At 39.7% G+C, this 15045-nt stretch overlaps 1 protein-coding gene across 1 annotated transcript in view; it reads right to left on the reverse strand.

Annotated features, from left to right (window-relative positions):
• diaph2 (diaphanous-related formin 2) overlaps positions 1-15045 on the reverse strand; it is a 344139-nt gene that overhangs the window by 27193 nt on the left and 301901 nt on the right. The window contains 1 exon segment of the mRNA XM_051072493.1: positions 14314-14379. Coding sequence (XP_050928450.1) covers positions 14314-14379 — 66 coding nt within the window.

The raw sequence follows: 15045 nt of genomic DNA on the forward strand, positions 1-15045 counted from the left end.
TGTTATGAATTGGTTGGCTCTGGTGTGGACAATGCTCGCACACACACACACGCACAGATGCACACAGACACGCAGACATCCACAAGCAAGTGTGTAGTAACAGACACACACACACACACACACACCACACACACACACACAATCAAGAGGCAGTGGTAGAGCCAATAGTATCTTCCTCTCTTCCAGACAAATTCAATTTTCATCCAGGACATATGTAAGCTGATTAAAACAGCCAACAAAGACTGGAGAAATATGTCACATCCTTCAGGACTGGACACAATATTGAGTGCTGCTTTGGCAATGAGATGCCTGCTCTCCTTCTCTGTCCCTCTTGGTCTAACTCTCTGCTTTTCTCACTCCTGACCTTTCTGCGTCACCTGATGCCATCATGCATCTCTTTCTTCCTTTCCTCCATCACTTCCTTTTACTTTCTTCACTCGGTGGCTCTCCCTCCTACACTCATGCCCTTGAAATGGCAAGCATATTATTATTTTTCACTATGAAAAGCATGTTATGAGTTTGCCTCATAAACAGTATAAAATGTATGTTTACAGCATTTTCGTAATAATTTAAACTATGTAATTAGTGATGTCCCTTCAACTCTTTTATTTGCTATAAAGGTGAACAATATTATTATTTAACATTGTTCACTGCTAGTATGTGCAGTGATTTTTTTAAAAGTCAAATTGTGTGGCATGCTTATTGGTTGATAAAGAAATTAAAAGAATACTGTACAATATTAAACTAAACATCTGAGCCAATATATCCATCCAGCAGTTGTAAAATAAAGAAAGGAAGTGGTGGCAGCTTTTCCTTCCATTCTGCACTTCTGTGGCTGGGGTGGAGCCTTTACAGTTAAAAGTGTGTCAGGCAGATGCACACATGCCCATGCACTAGGGGCGTCACAATGTCTGTTCAGCCACTGCAAAATAATGTCATATCACCAGAAGATGTGTGAAGAACACATCTGAATTATGAATGGAGCAGGGTTAATTATGGATGGAGGGAGGGCAGAAGTAATGCCTTAGACATTTCCTTGAAACACATGGTTGGATACATGGCTATGATTCCACTGCACACTCCTTGGCAAGTAACAAGTCAGAGAGACTTCTTAATTAGCTAGTCAAGACTGATAATGGTTGGTCTTTGTTGCATGTGGATGCATTCAACCTCATTTCTGTTAAGAATACTCTTCAAATGAGTGTAAAGATGAATGTGCTTAACTCAAGTTGACAAGGAAAACTGTGCTCATGTTGACAATAAAGCGGCAAAATGACTAGATGAAAAGCAATTATAACCAGCGCTCATCCTTATAGGATGATGTGGAAAATGATAGTCATGACAGACGTAAAAGAAATTCATGAAAGGAGAGAATAAGGCACTGAAGTTGACTTCTGTCAAAAGTTTCTTTTTGTGGTAAATATACCACTTATATTATCTTTGTTTTTAAACACACGTTTTGACAGATGACACAAATATTTGACAGATTTAATATTTCTCCTTTTCATAGATTTAAAGTTATAAGCATTGTCTATTTGATCCAATCAACTGTCTGTATTTATGTGCACCATAGATTCCTTTGCAAGAGAGCTGCACCTGCAGCTCTGAGGGATTGTAATGGGCTGTCAACCACAAACAAAAGCAATACCCTCCAAAAAGGGGGTCAAAGATTTGGTTCGATAGCAAGAAATTGGCGGATGCAGACTGGGTTGGTGGGGTGACTTAAAGAGAAGCAAAGGGATAGGGGTGGAACTAACACGGGGCGTGCCTTTGCCTGCATGGGAAAAAAAGACAAGGCCATTGGGAAAGAATGATGTTCCAGACACCCATGGAGCCTTGCTTTGGGGGCTTGTGACCCCCGGAGGTTTTGTAGAGTTGTAGGAGGATTAGTCAAATGGCCCCACTGCTTTTGTGTCACAGTCATGACAACTCACCCTGTGTAGCGTGTAGTCATAATTGAACTTTTACTAAAAACAGCAGATTCCACTCAGTCACCCACTAGCAAGAGGCACCATCTATTCACCCCCTCCCTGCGTCAAAATAGAATAATGAAAATAACTGAACTGACTGCACGTCACTTAGTCACAGGCAACTGAAAGTTTTGTTTGACATCTACCAGACTTTTGTTTGGCAGTTAAATGCAATTTCAAAAGAATGTTTTTTTAAGATATGAACAGTGTGCTACACTATGCTTACTCAATATATGTCTTTGCTGGTATCTTCAGATGACTTCAGTTGCCAGCTTCAAGATAAATACAATACAATACAAACAGTACAAGAGACTCATAAAAGCAAAGAAGTAAAACCTTCCCGTTTGGTTCTAGGATGAAAAAGATAAGCAGAAGAGGAAGAAAAAAACGAGCTGGCTCTGACACTTTCACGTCCAAAGGCTGAGTGGTGCTCCACAACGCCCTGTCTGAAGTCTGCCTGTTGCAGTCCTCAGCACTGAGGGCCTTGGGACATCCACAGGGCCCATTCACCCAACACTACTGAAACATTCAAAGCCTTGCATCCAAAGGGCCAAACTTTTGTTCCTTCACAAAAGGCCTGACCAGAGGTTTTCCCATAGATGGGAGCCCCGTTCAAAATCAGATTATTTCCAGTGAAATCCTCCTTTCTCCACCTGCCAGTTAACTATGTCAGTGCCATTGTGTCTTCCCTGAAAAAGCTCTCCATTTTGGCATAATGGAGGCTGGATGTGTATTATTGGTTTTACTGCCATTTATTCTAGGACGAAAGAGGCACACCCCACCCCCACACTCCTTCCTCCTCTCCTTATATTTTTTCTTTGAAGAAAAATCTGGGCCACATGCCCCAGAGGAACGCAAAGTGCTTTAATTCATTCGCACCTTTTCTCTCTGGCTGCCATCTCCAAGGCCTCTCTTTATGCCCAGGAAGTGATTTGTTCAGGTTGGACCATCAAAGCAATTATGGTAGCGGCCTGCTTCCCTATTATGAGGAGAGATGACTGACAACACAGGGATAGTGCAGGGGGTAGAAGGGCACTTGGCTTCAATTTATTTGATCAAAACATTTTTTTCATTCATTGGCATCCACTCAAGTAACAAAATACAAACAAACTGGTAGGATTATCTCCTTGAGATTTTTTGACTAAAAACATCATATCCAATTCTCTACATAGCGTTTTTCAATTACCTCTCTCACCTTCCTGGGCAAAGCGATTGTGGGCCACAGTTAGGTGATGCGGGACAGAGAATGCCAGCAATGTAACAGAATACTGAGGGGCATGGCAGGCAGTGATGTGCAGCAATTAATGTAATGGACATGAGACGGAGCACAATCCTTGGACTAATGAGAATGTCTTATATTACAGTGCAAATGCACAGGGTCGCCAAGACTCCTATCATTACTGGGCTATAGGAAGATGGCTCACCACAAAAGGGGATACTCCATAAATGGATAATGCGGGCGGAGAGAGCCAAGTACGGCGCCACTGAGCTGATGTTCCATCCAAGAGTAATAATTCTGCCTGGAGTGACACAGGGTCATTTGGATGGATGGAGACAGGATGTGAGGAAAAATAAAGCATTTAAAGAAAACAGGGCATTAAGGTTGAAGAGGGGGATAGTGAGAAATGAGGCAAAGTGAGGTTGATAAGGAAAAACCTGGAGTAACAGAGGAGTGACGAGAGGGGGGCGTGAAAGAGGAAAGAAAAGGACGAGATGGAGCAAGTAAGCAGTAAGAAAGGGGAATGAGTGAGACACAAAGGGCGAAAAAGAGATGAGAGAGCATAGTGTACAGACAGCAATGAGGCAATATGACACATTGGCTAATCAGTCTGCTGTCTTTTTCTTTCACAAGCTGTCATCTCGGCCATCAAGCCATCAAGACCTTGTGCCTCTCCCTCTCTCGTTGACTGATTCCCCTGTTCAATTATTCAAGGTTTATAAGCAGGAACCATCTATTCAGCTAGCAGCAAATCCAGTAAAATAATGAAAGGGTTGCTTCTTCAGCCATATTGACTGTCATAAAACTTTTACAATTGGCAAAAGAAAAATCAATTTCTCAGACAGACTGTTGCCACCACCGTAAACATATTAATGGTGGTATCAAGAGTGAAGAGCCTTTACATGATTCCATGAGACTTTAATAATTCAGACCATAAATGATTTTACATGCTCTTTCCCTAATCATAATGTATTGTGGCTGAATATTTACAATGATGGTGTGCTATATTTAGCTAGCACAGAATATTTAGACATGTCTGTGTTGTACATGTGATTATGTATAGCTACATAATCATATTCAACTGCGCTACAGCTGGAGTCTGTATGAAGGCAACAGTGCATTCAGAAAGTATTCAGACCTGAATCTAACATCAATGTGAGACTAGTTTTTCCTTTTTAATAACTTTGCAGAAATTTCTAAAATTCAGCCTTTGCCTTGTCATTATTGGTTTATTGAGTGTAGACTGATGATGGAAATAATATAATTTTAACGATTTGCATAAAGCTGCAAAATAACAAAATGAGGAAAAAAGTAAATGGGATCTGAATACTTTCTGAATGCACTATATCTGTGGCTGTAGTCTCACACTGACTTCACTGTCTCCTTAAAAAGCTAACCTGTGTGAGTCACGCTGTGACACAGAAATCAGGTCAACCGCTGGCCTGCCAAGGAATGCTAAGCTTCAGTAAACATTCCCACAAATAAACAACAGACACAATCACATAAAAACAACATACACACACACACAAAAAGATCAAACATGTAGGCATACACCCAGACACACACTTCGCCCCTCACTTGTCGGAAATCATCACAGCTCCGATCTGCCATAATCTGCCCTGGGGCAACAGTGACCTGAGCCACTGGAAGAAACTCATCTAGAGTGGAAGGAAAAAAAATAATAGTTGAGGTAATGCAGTGTGCAGCCTCATCCTTTACTTAGCTGGCAATGCCTTCAGGGTGGAGATGTTACAAACTCAGCAACCTCCACTGGCTTTCCACTAATGCATGACCCCCATACTAACTGGCTACTTCTCAGGCCCTCATCTTGCCACTCTAACCTCAGGTTATGGACTTTTCATGGAAACCCAGGTCGGTTTACATATACTATAACTGCACACATAGTCACAGAGACACACACACTTATACTATATACATAGTATACACATAAATCACACACAAATCTATCTGTGCATGTGGACAAGTATACAGTCGAGTCAGACATAATTATGCATACATGCTCCACACTTGCATCAGCTCTAACACACAAACACCAAATCAAAAATGTCTACCCTTTACCATCTATCTGCTTAATCCTCATCCACTGGAGGGACAGGGTCTGTACTGTGGCAAACTGTCTATTTTTAAACACTGACATATTAGTCATCTCTTAGGGGAGTAACATTGTAATTTGTGGAATTCATGAATACCAAGCTTTTGTGTTCCCTACTTATTTTTCCCCTCTCCTTCTCAGCACAATGTAACTGTTTTGGACAAAGTCAAATAAACTCAAACATGCAGTTGGGTAGGATCCCTGTCTCCATACTAGCACAGATGCCAATCACCTCCTGCTGCAGAGGGGGCTCAGTAGCTCCTCACATCATTGTGGGCATGTGGTAAAACGTGTAAAGATTTGTAACTGATTTCTTTTCTCGTGTGTTCCCAGTAGAGGGATACAATTGCATGTACAAAAACTCTTTTTGTTTCTCTGTCTCTTATATCCTCCCCTATTAATCTTACTTCACCCCGTCTCAAATCAAACAACTGATCCACCTTTTAAAGAATTTTTTATTTCCCTTTAACCCACCCTTCCTAGAAACTATCACTTTAAAGTCAGCTGTGAAATCTCAGTTTATATTTTGCCACGGCTAATCTAAGATTTACCCTATTTACCCTTGAAAGAGTGAATCATTTCTAGGATCGAGTGGACAGGAAAACCAAGTTTAGGATGTCAAAACAATAATCCTTCAGCAGTTTTCAACTTGGCAGTCTTTGCACCACTACAAGAGTGAACCGAAGGTCCTCTGGCAGACCTCTGGCCAGAGATATTGGCTTCCAAAGCTAATGATCTCAAATTGTACACTTGTGGGTAATTAAGCATCACTGTTCCCTTAGTAGCTTACAACAGCAAATATGTCATTGTGAGAATAAACAACAATTACACTTACACTCATTATGCTCTAATTGCATCATCCTATGTAACAATCACATGCAAGGGGGACATCTCATTAAAGCTACAAACCAAAAATCACAAAAAAAATCACAAAAAAAAAACAAAAAGAAAAAAAAAAAAAAACAAAACAAAAAAAGAAAAATAAAAAAAACAGAAAAACAAAAAACAAAAGACCATATCCCAAAAACTTTAAAAACTGATTTACTTTAGGGAAACTGAGATTATGTGAACACTGGGCATTAAATAGAGCATGCATTTAAAACCCTCATGGGTATCTGGTGGTCAACTACCACAGTAATGTGCTGTGTGCACTTGATTTGGCTGAGAGTGCTGCTAAAGCTTGGGAAAACTCATACAAGCCAGGGAATAATTTGACTCCACACAAATCCTTCTATCAGACACTAACCAAATAGATGTCAAAAGAACGAATGGAGAAAGACAAAGAGATAAAAGGGAAGAAAAAATAGAGAGGCAGATAAACCATAGGGATTAGCACTAAGTAACTAAATGGACCATATCACTTTTCCATTACCAGAAAGGAATAGCTATTCCAACAGCTGGAATCTAAATAAAAAAGGTGAACTCTGCCCTCCCTCTGTCTTTTGCTTGTTCACGTGTAAATACACCTCTATTTCTTACTTCCCTATATGAGCAAATGGAGATTTGCCATCATATCCTTGAGGCCCATCAATAAATAAACTTGACGCAAATAAACAGATAAATAAATAAATGTGAAGAGCCTAGCAAATGGGCATCAGTCAGCATTAGTGATGGAACCATGTCAAGTACAATCATGCTTGACTGGAGGGAGAGTGCCTGAGTGTAGGGAGCATTCTTGCTGATTACACACTCAATATGTGTGTGTGTGTGTGTGTGTGTGTGTGTGTGTGTGCGTGCGCGTTGGGGGGGGGCATCACTGTGGTTTTCAGCTTTTTACCTTCATTTAACCCTCTCAGTGTCTGTTGCCCTCTTTAAGTCTTTATCACTATTGATACATCTGTCCATCACTATACCTTCAATATACCTTCCCATCCCATTTCACTGAATTCGATACCTCTTGGTCTTCTCCTTCATGTATGCGCTTCTTTCCACACAAGACCACAATGTCCATTTCTTTCAGTCCTCAGTGCTTTAAAATGGGTTGAAAGCTTCAACCTGCTTCTTTCTTCTACATTTTAAACTGGTGTCCTCTGTCTCTCTCTCTCTGGTGTTTAGAAACTAACTTTATATTATACATAATTTTCGCTTTTAAAAGTTAAATGATTTATCAGCTGATTGCCTTTATCCTTGAACATGTATTCTGATGAGGAGGTTGCTCTCCTGACAATCAGGATTCACTTGATGTCTTCACAGATGCAACAGCGACCATTATTTGAGAAGTACAGATTACCTAAGACACGTTTAGTGACAGTGCCTGAACCGTTTGTGCTTCTTGTTTTTCCAACAGCCAAACGTAATGGTTTATAACATAAATTCATCTTCAATAAACAAAACACCTTGGTTGTGAAAATGTTCATATCCTGGAGGGTGTGGAACGCTTACTGCTGTTATCAAGATAGTAAAATATTCATTTACTTGTTGGTTTTGAATTTTCACTTTTCTCTCACTTGGTGTTAGATTCATCTCAGATTGCGGTACTGCCCACTAATTATGCATTATTCGTTTTCATCTAAAAATGCACTTTTGTTAATGTCAAAAAATCTCAAAATTTGCATATTAATATTAAATTGTCAACTTGCACTTTGGGAAAAGGAAGATATGATTTAATTAACACCACTGAAAAAGATGTTGAATTCACCTTGTAATTTTAGTAACTTAAGTGTGAAAAAAGTCAGGAAAGCGGCATTGCAAGATCCAGCTACTTCAAGCTAAGAGCATCAGATACATTGTCATTTCTTTAATATCCTTGTTCCCAGCACCTTTACTGATATGTCCTATTGAATGGAACATTAAACATTCTTTGACACATTCTCTCTTTATCTGTATTTATGGGAATTACCATCATCACTAATCGCCTGGTCTGCCATTCCTTTCCCATAGCTCCCCATTTCAGACATCAAGCCCACCTAATAGAAAAGTAAAATATTAATTCCACCTCGTTGTGCCTGACAGATTATAGATTGCGCCTGACACTTCAAATGCAAACATCAGCTTGGGCATTAAATCTTATACTTCAATAATAGCCACATCATATTTAGGAAGAAAAAAATGAGTATGAGTATGACAGCACTGAAGAAGAACTGGAAGAAGCATTTGATTCTGGCACTGCTTCTTATTGTCAGTGGAACACATAACCATACAGGATGGCATCCTATTCCATTGCACATTATTTGTTCTCTCGCTGATCATCAGTTGGCCCCGCTGTATGCCTAATGAGCGATAAATAAGGTTTAATTCAACCGACACAACTTGCCCATCCTTCAACACTAAGCATGATGGCTTGGGCGAGATTCCATTGGAATTATATGAGGGCAATTTTTCAGCTAGTGGGATGGTCCGACTGCCTCCCCTGTATTTGGCTTTCACAGACATTCCTTTGGCTTTAAGCTCTGCAAGTTTATAGGTCTATTAGGAATTCATCAAACAATGAATGATATCAATCTTATTGTGTGAATGTGCCCTGGGTAAAAATAAGATAAAACCTTCCATTATGGGGCCTCCAAAGCATATTTGCCCTCCAAAATTGATCCAGTATTGACAATTTACACTTAGGGTGACCTTTCATAACTGCCCACATACTTGAAAGCCAATATTGTTTGGAGAGTGAGCAAAGAAAAAAAAAAAAAAAAAAAACACAGCTCACTGCAAACGCTCTAGGATATTATTGAATATGATAAGTTAGTGGACATTTCTGCTCTGCAGTTGTTTGTTGATGGTCCACTAGGTGAGAGGGCTGGGTACTTTTTACATTAATGGGACCCTGTACCAATATAAGACAATATTGGACATAGTCCATTATAGCTCTGCGTCATTGACATAAAAAAAAAGAAAAGAAAAAGTAAACATTACCATAGAGAGCTGGGCTCCACATGATAAGTCTTCTCAGACAGGGAGTTGTAAAAGGGCATAATGGCATCAAAAGGGCATGGAGACAGTCCCCTGTTGATACCCTGTACTCAAGTAGATAGGTTCGGTGTGATTTAAACAGCAAAGGGTTTAGGGGATACTTAACAGTAGGGGCAGGGGCAAGAGACCCCTGGTGTCCACTCAGAGAGACTGCCTTTTATTAAGATTTGATTTATCCTCTCAAAATGGCTCCATGTTACACTTCACTTACTTTCGTCCTCTCTTGGCAGAGTCAAGCAAGGAATTAGTTATGCGCCAAGGGTACTCAAATGGTACATAAAATCTTCATCTATATTTCCATAATGGGTTTTCCGCTGAGGATGAAAAATGATCAGGTCCAGAGAAAGGCCCTATGGGTCAATGGGAGGGACAATGGCTTTGTCTATGCCCTAGGACGTCAAATCTTAAATGGAGTGGCTGTCTGTGCCTCAGTTCCTTCCCATCTGCCTTTCCCTTTGGTTGTTGATAAATATCCTTATCTATGAGAAGCAGGTGATAGATTTCAAGCAGCACATCTCTACAGAGCTCTGCTCTCATCTACTCTATTGATATCTCAAATCTACTAAGCCATTCGAGCTATAGCAAGAGGCACCGGCACCCTCTGGGTCTCTTCGGCCCAAATCATGTTAGCTCCACTTCCTGTACGATCGCCTCTAGGGCTGCCCCGATGAATAACATCTATCAACACCCTGAAGTGGAAGCCAGAAGCTTGTGGAGGCAAAGGGCTTTAGCCCTCAACCCAGACACACCCTACAGCAACAGTCCCTATCTGATAGGCGACACAAGCTTGCACATGTGTGAGTCTGTGAAACAGGACAGGAAAACAACTGCTACAGAGGTTGAGAGACAACAAGGGAGAGATAAAGCGATGGGTACAACATATGTGTGAGCAAATTAATTGCTGAGGGAATTACGATCACTATCACTTCCTCTGATGTAATTTAAGAAACAAATGGGTGATTTTCCCCAAGATCAGGGGGAAAGATGAGAAAATAGCTGCCAGGCTGAACACATTGTAGTTGTCTACATCAGGGTGATGTGGATTACAAACACAGAAGTAATAAGTAGAAGTTTTAAAAGATCATTTATGTCATAAATGAGGCTGGAGGATGTAAAAGAACAAGGGGAAATTCTTTGTCTTTATCAGTATCTCCTTCTTAAAGACACTTTGCTCTTTTCATTTGCCTCCTTGCAGATTCATCTCCTTTCTTCCTTTAAATTTTCATGAGAGAAAATAGGTAATTTAATCTTCATTAAACATACAGGGGGCCCACTCTCTGGCCTGACCAGCTGAATTAACTGCTAGGCTTCGGGGGATCAGACAGTTGGGCTGAAATTCCGTAACCCTGACAAGCATTATATCACTGCATCTCTATTTTTTAATGGGCATAAGATGATCCCTCCCTGTTCAATGTCAAATAAGTGCTTAAGAGACTCACTATATAGAACAGAGGATGAAACTTTTGATGGACTGACCTGTAAAGGTGAAGCAGGACAGTGGGGCAGAGAGAGGAAAGGAGAGAGGCCCTGGTTTGGGATTGTAATGATGCTGAAAAGGCAGTAAATAAATAAGATTGGCTTGGTTCTCTTTGAAATCTGATTGATGTGTCTTTTGGGATGCCCCCCAGTATGAAAGACCTACTGAGTCTGTGGCTTTCATCCCTGACCGAAAATCGATGAGCCAGGATGTATGAGAGGCTCCTGCTCTCTACCCACCAATCTCCTGCCAGATACCCAGGTAACTGTCTCCCCAGAAAAGGAATAGGAGATCGAGAAGGAGTAGGCTAACTCATATCTTTTTTAGCCTTATTTAAGCGAAACCTCATTCTAAAGTATACTATCTGTGGGGCAAAAAACACAGTGTAATATATGTTGTTAAACCAGATGGTTTCAACCTCACAAAATACTTTACATATTATCTTCCTGAAATGAGACTGAACTTACAACAGAACCATCAATCCATCGAGTTTCGGTGTGTTGAATTAGGACTGGCTGGTGTAATTGCATAACATGAGTATGGCCTCCCGGGTTAGGTTTTCCATCTTACACAAAGTGGAGACTAGGAAATAGGAAATGCATCTTGAATTGGGTGTAATTGTGACTGGCGGCGCCTAGAATTGTGTTCAGGCTGACACTTGAGGTAGTCTGCTGGAGTGTATTTTAGCTTGAAGGACGACAAAGAACGACATGCTGGGTTTAAATGAACTCCTCTGACGTAAGCTAAGACTCTTGTGCAACTCTGAGAGACTCTTTCTGGTACACGCTGCTCATTTGAGGGTGACAGGAGGTTAATCAAGCTTTAAAGCATGAGATTACAACAGACATGACAAGCAGGAGTGAACAGATTTGGCACACTGTTTGATATAACTTCTCAGGAAACCTTTTTTTACCAGTAAATTTAGAGACTGAAATGCTGTCAGTCCCTGAGTCAAAGAGAAAGCAAATATATACACAACAAAGGTACATAAACTGCTGCACTGACCCAAAAATTAAACCATCATTCTTTCAATTCTGACTAAAACACAGACAGTTCCTGCCATGTATGAAGAAGTAACAACCCAAAGACAGCTTTCAGTGACTCAGATGCCTTATGTCACCAAATCATCCATCACTGGGGAACTTAATTGTTTCTCTTTACAGAATGTACTTTTTAAAAATTTCCTCTCAAACTGTGCGTAAAGATTTCTGTTTGTCCCCTTTCATGAGATGAGACAAATTCCCCCTTTGCTCTATAGCAGCTGAACTCATTTCCAGATTCCATTTAGAAAAAAAATCCATGGAGCCAGCATGTCAAAAGGATTTTCCCCTCTCATCACTTCAGAGTAGAGAATCCATGCAGCTGTTTATCAAACCACACTACTGAGTTCCATATCAATAAACAGAGAAACGTCAGTGCATAATACATTCTGGTAGCATAGCAGTGGAGTGCACTAGGACAAAAGTGAGAAAAGTCTGGTGCACAATACCAAACAGGAAAGAGAGCCATCGTAAGGACAGTAGTAAGCACAGTAATCGTGGTAGTGTCACAAGAAAAGGAAAATAGGTCACAGAGATGCAGGATATTCAATTAAATATCAAGTATATTTGTAAACAAAGACAGTATTTCACTTTGCAGTGATCCAATGGGACATCACTGAAGGTACAACATGAAACAGTCTGCTGCATTTTACCTTCTGTTATGACCAAGACCCTCAGATACTTAAACTATTTCACTTGAGACAACCACTATCTATAACCCAAAGGAGACACTGTATCATTCTCTGAGCACAATGGCTTCAGGCATGAAGGTGCTGGCTGCAAACAAGTTCACACGCGAGGTCATGATCCAACAAAAGCAACAGGACTACATCATCTGCAAACATGGGGTGGAATGAGTTTACCACAATGGATGCGCTCCACTTCTCAGCTGCCCAATAAGATTCGAGAATAACAGAATATAACAAATAGAATAAATTAGAAGTGTTAAACCAACAAAATGTGAAAACTTTGATTTGACTTGATATTTTCTTTTGCCTCTGTGTTGCATTTTGCGGACCTCTGTGACCTGATCAAGTATGAGAACACTGCTTCCTTGAACAAGAGTTCAAAAATTAAGGTAATATACAAAAATATTGTGAGTGGCCATAGCATGAGGGTCTACAGACCTCTCCAGCACAACTCTTCCTAAACATTGCCACAGGACAGGAAGTGATATCATGCTCTGACAGCATAGGCTAATAGGAAAAGCAGGACAATTAAATGATAACTGTAGCTGCTCTACAAGACAGAAATTGTGCTGAGTGAATCAAAAACTATTTCCTTCAACTAGTATTAATGCTATTAGGATTATATCAGTGTTACAAGATACTTTACTGTATTGGTTTTTAAAGGTATTCAATGTAAGATTCACATCATCTCAGTACAAGAATTAATATTCAGTACAGTAAAGAGTTTTCTTCTCTACTGCTGCAAATTTTCATGTGATCCTATCCACAAAAGAGATTAGTTACTGGTAATGGAAATGCTGCAACATTTAAGTTCTTATTCATGAATTTCTTTCTGTAGGTTTTGTTAATACTAACTACAGATACATCCATCCATCCATCCATTATCTATACCACTTATAAAGGTCGTGGTGGGGCTGGAGCTTATCCCAGCTGACTTTGGAAACAGGCGGGGTACACCTGGGACAGATTGCCAGTACATTGCAGAGTACAGGTACATATAATTGATAAATATTTGATGTGATCTCCACTGGTTCCACACAGGTTCCCACAATTCTTTGTGGAGCAGTTTCCCTTATTTTTCTTCTAATATACACAGGCCATCATTTTGCCTGTAAATTTCTGTCCTTGTGGCCATTAATTAAAAGAACAGTTGCTTTATAATGTGTTTTTGGAAACACTGAAGTAATGTTACCTTATGGTACACCTCTGCATTTGCAAGGATTTAAAATGGCATGATGTTTTTCCTTTTGTACTGTGTGCTGTAAATATATGCACAAAGAGAAGTGTTACCTAACACAGCACATAAGGGAGAGAATACTATTAAATACAAGCTGCACTTATGGCAAGCTTCACCTGGTCTTGCTAATGCCAATCAGTAATTAGTCAGTTCTGTTGATGCCTCATTGCAAAATGTAAGTTAGAATGAAACCAACAGTTTCACTTTATGAGTGTTCATCCATGCTGCATTTTGAAATGTGTAAAGTAACATTACTGCAGAAATCCCAATTCAGTATGACTCATAACTGTTAACTGCTACTGTTGATTCATTTTGAAACTACAACTAATGCTCTTCTCGGTAAAGAGCTATGTATGTTAACAACAAACAAGTTTTGTCTATGTTGACATGTTTGTTAATTTAAATTTGTCATCCACGTAAAGCTGATTTTTATTTTTCATACACTAAATCTTACATATTATACCTTTGAACATCTCATTCTTTGCTAATGCAGGAGTATTAGCAAAGAATGAAAATGCAGTAACTCAGCAAAGGACTCTGCATGTTGTAGAACAGCTCAGCTTCAGTGTTCTGACAGGAAGGACATATGAGTTATGCAGCCAGGAAAAGTGCAGTACGAGACAGGGTGGTGCTGGGTTAAAAAGGCAGTTAAATACACACACCTAGGGTTCTGTTACCATAGTTAGCACCCGGCCACCGAGAGGCTGGACTGGAAGGACTTTGATCACCTGCAACAACGTTGGCAATAAAAGAACAAACAAATAAACAAACAAAACAACAGCAACAAAAAAAGGAAACAAAAGAAGGGAAGGATGGAGAAAAAGGAAAAGAGAAAAGGGCATCAGAGGTGACAAATTTCAGATATTTGGCAGGAATTAACCACTCCCAGAGTTTGCTTTTAGCTTTGCTAAGACACCTGGACACATTTGGTCACATGCTCAAATTAACACCACATAAAGACATATGGAATGAAAAAGGTAAAGATGAGTGGTATTGTTGAAATCAGAGAAATGTACATGAGCATGTGTGTCTGTTGTTACAAACTTTTATATTTTTTTCAGTCAAAACACCATACATACACAATTTCAAGGGAACATATTACTTTAATTATATATATAATCATACTGATTTTTTTCTTCATGCATTACACATTTTGAAATTAACTGTCTTTGATTAGATAAGAGGATTTAAACTTGCACTATATTTCCCAAAATCATAGCAGTGGCTATGCTTTTTAAATATAAAATTTTTTATTTTGCAATGGATTTGTCTACTGCTTTGTATAAACACACACACATGCGCCAATTGTCAAAGGTGACTGATGGTTGACCCAGATGGGAGAGTTCTAGCATATGTAAATTGTGTTAATATGTGAGCACTGCAAAAGAAATATA

This window comes from Lates calcarifer, linkage group LG8, assembly GCF_001640805.2.
Source record: "Lates calcarifer isolate ASB-BC8 linkage group LG8, TLL_Latcal_v3, whole genome shotgun sequence".
Classification (NCBI taxonomy): Eukaryota; Metazoa; Chordata; class Actinopteri; family Centropomidae; genus Lates; species Lates calcarifer.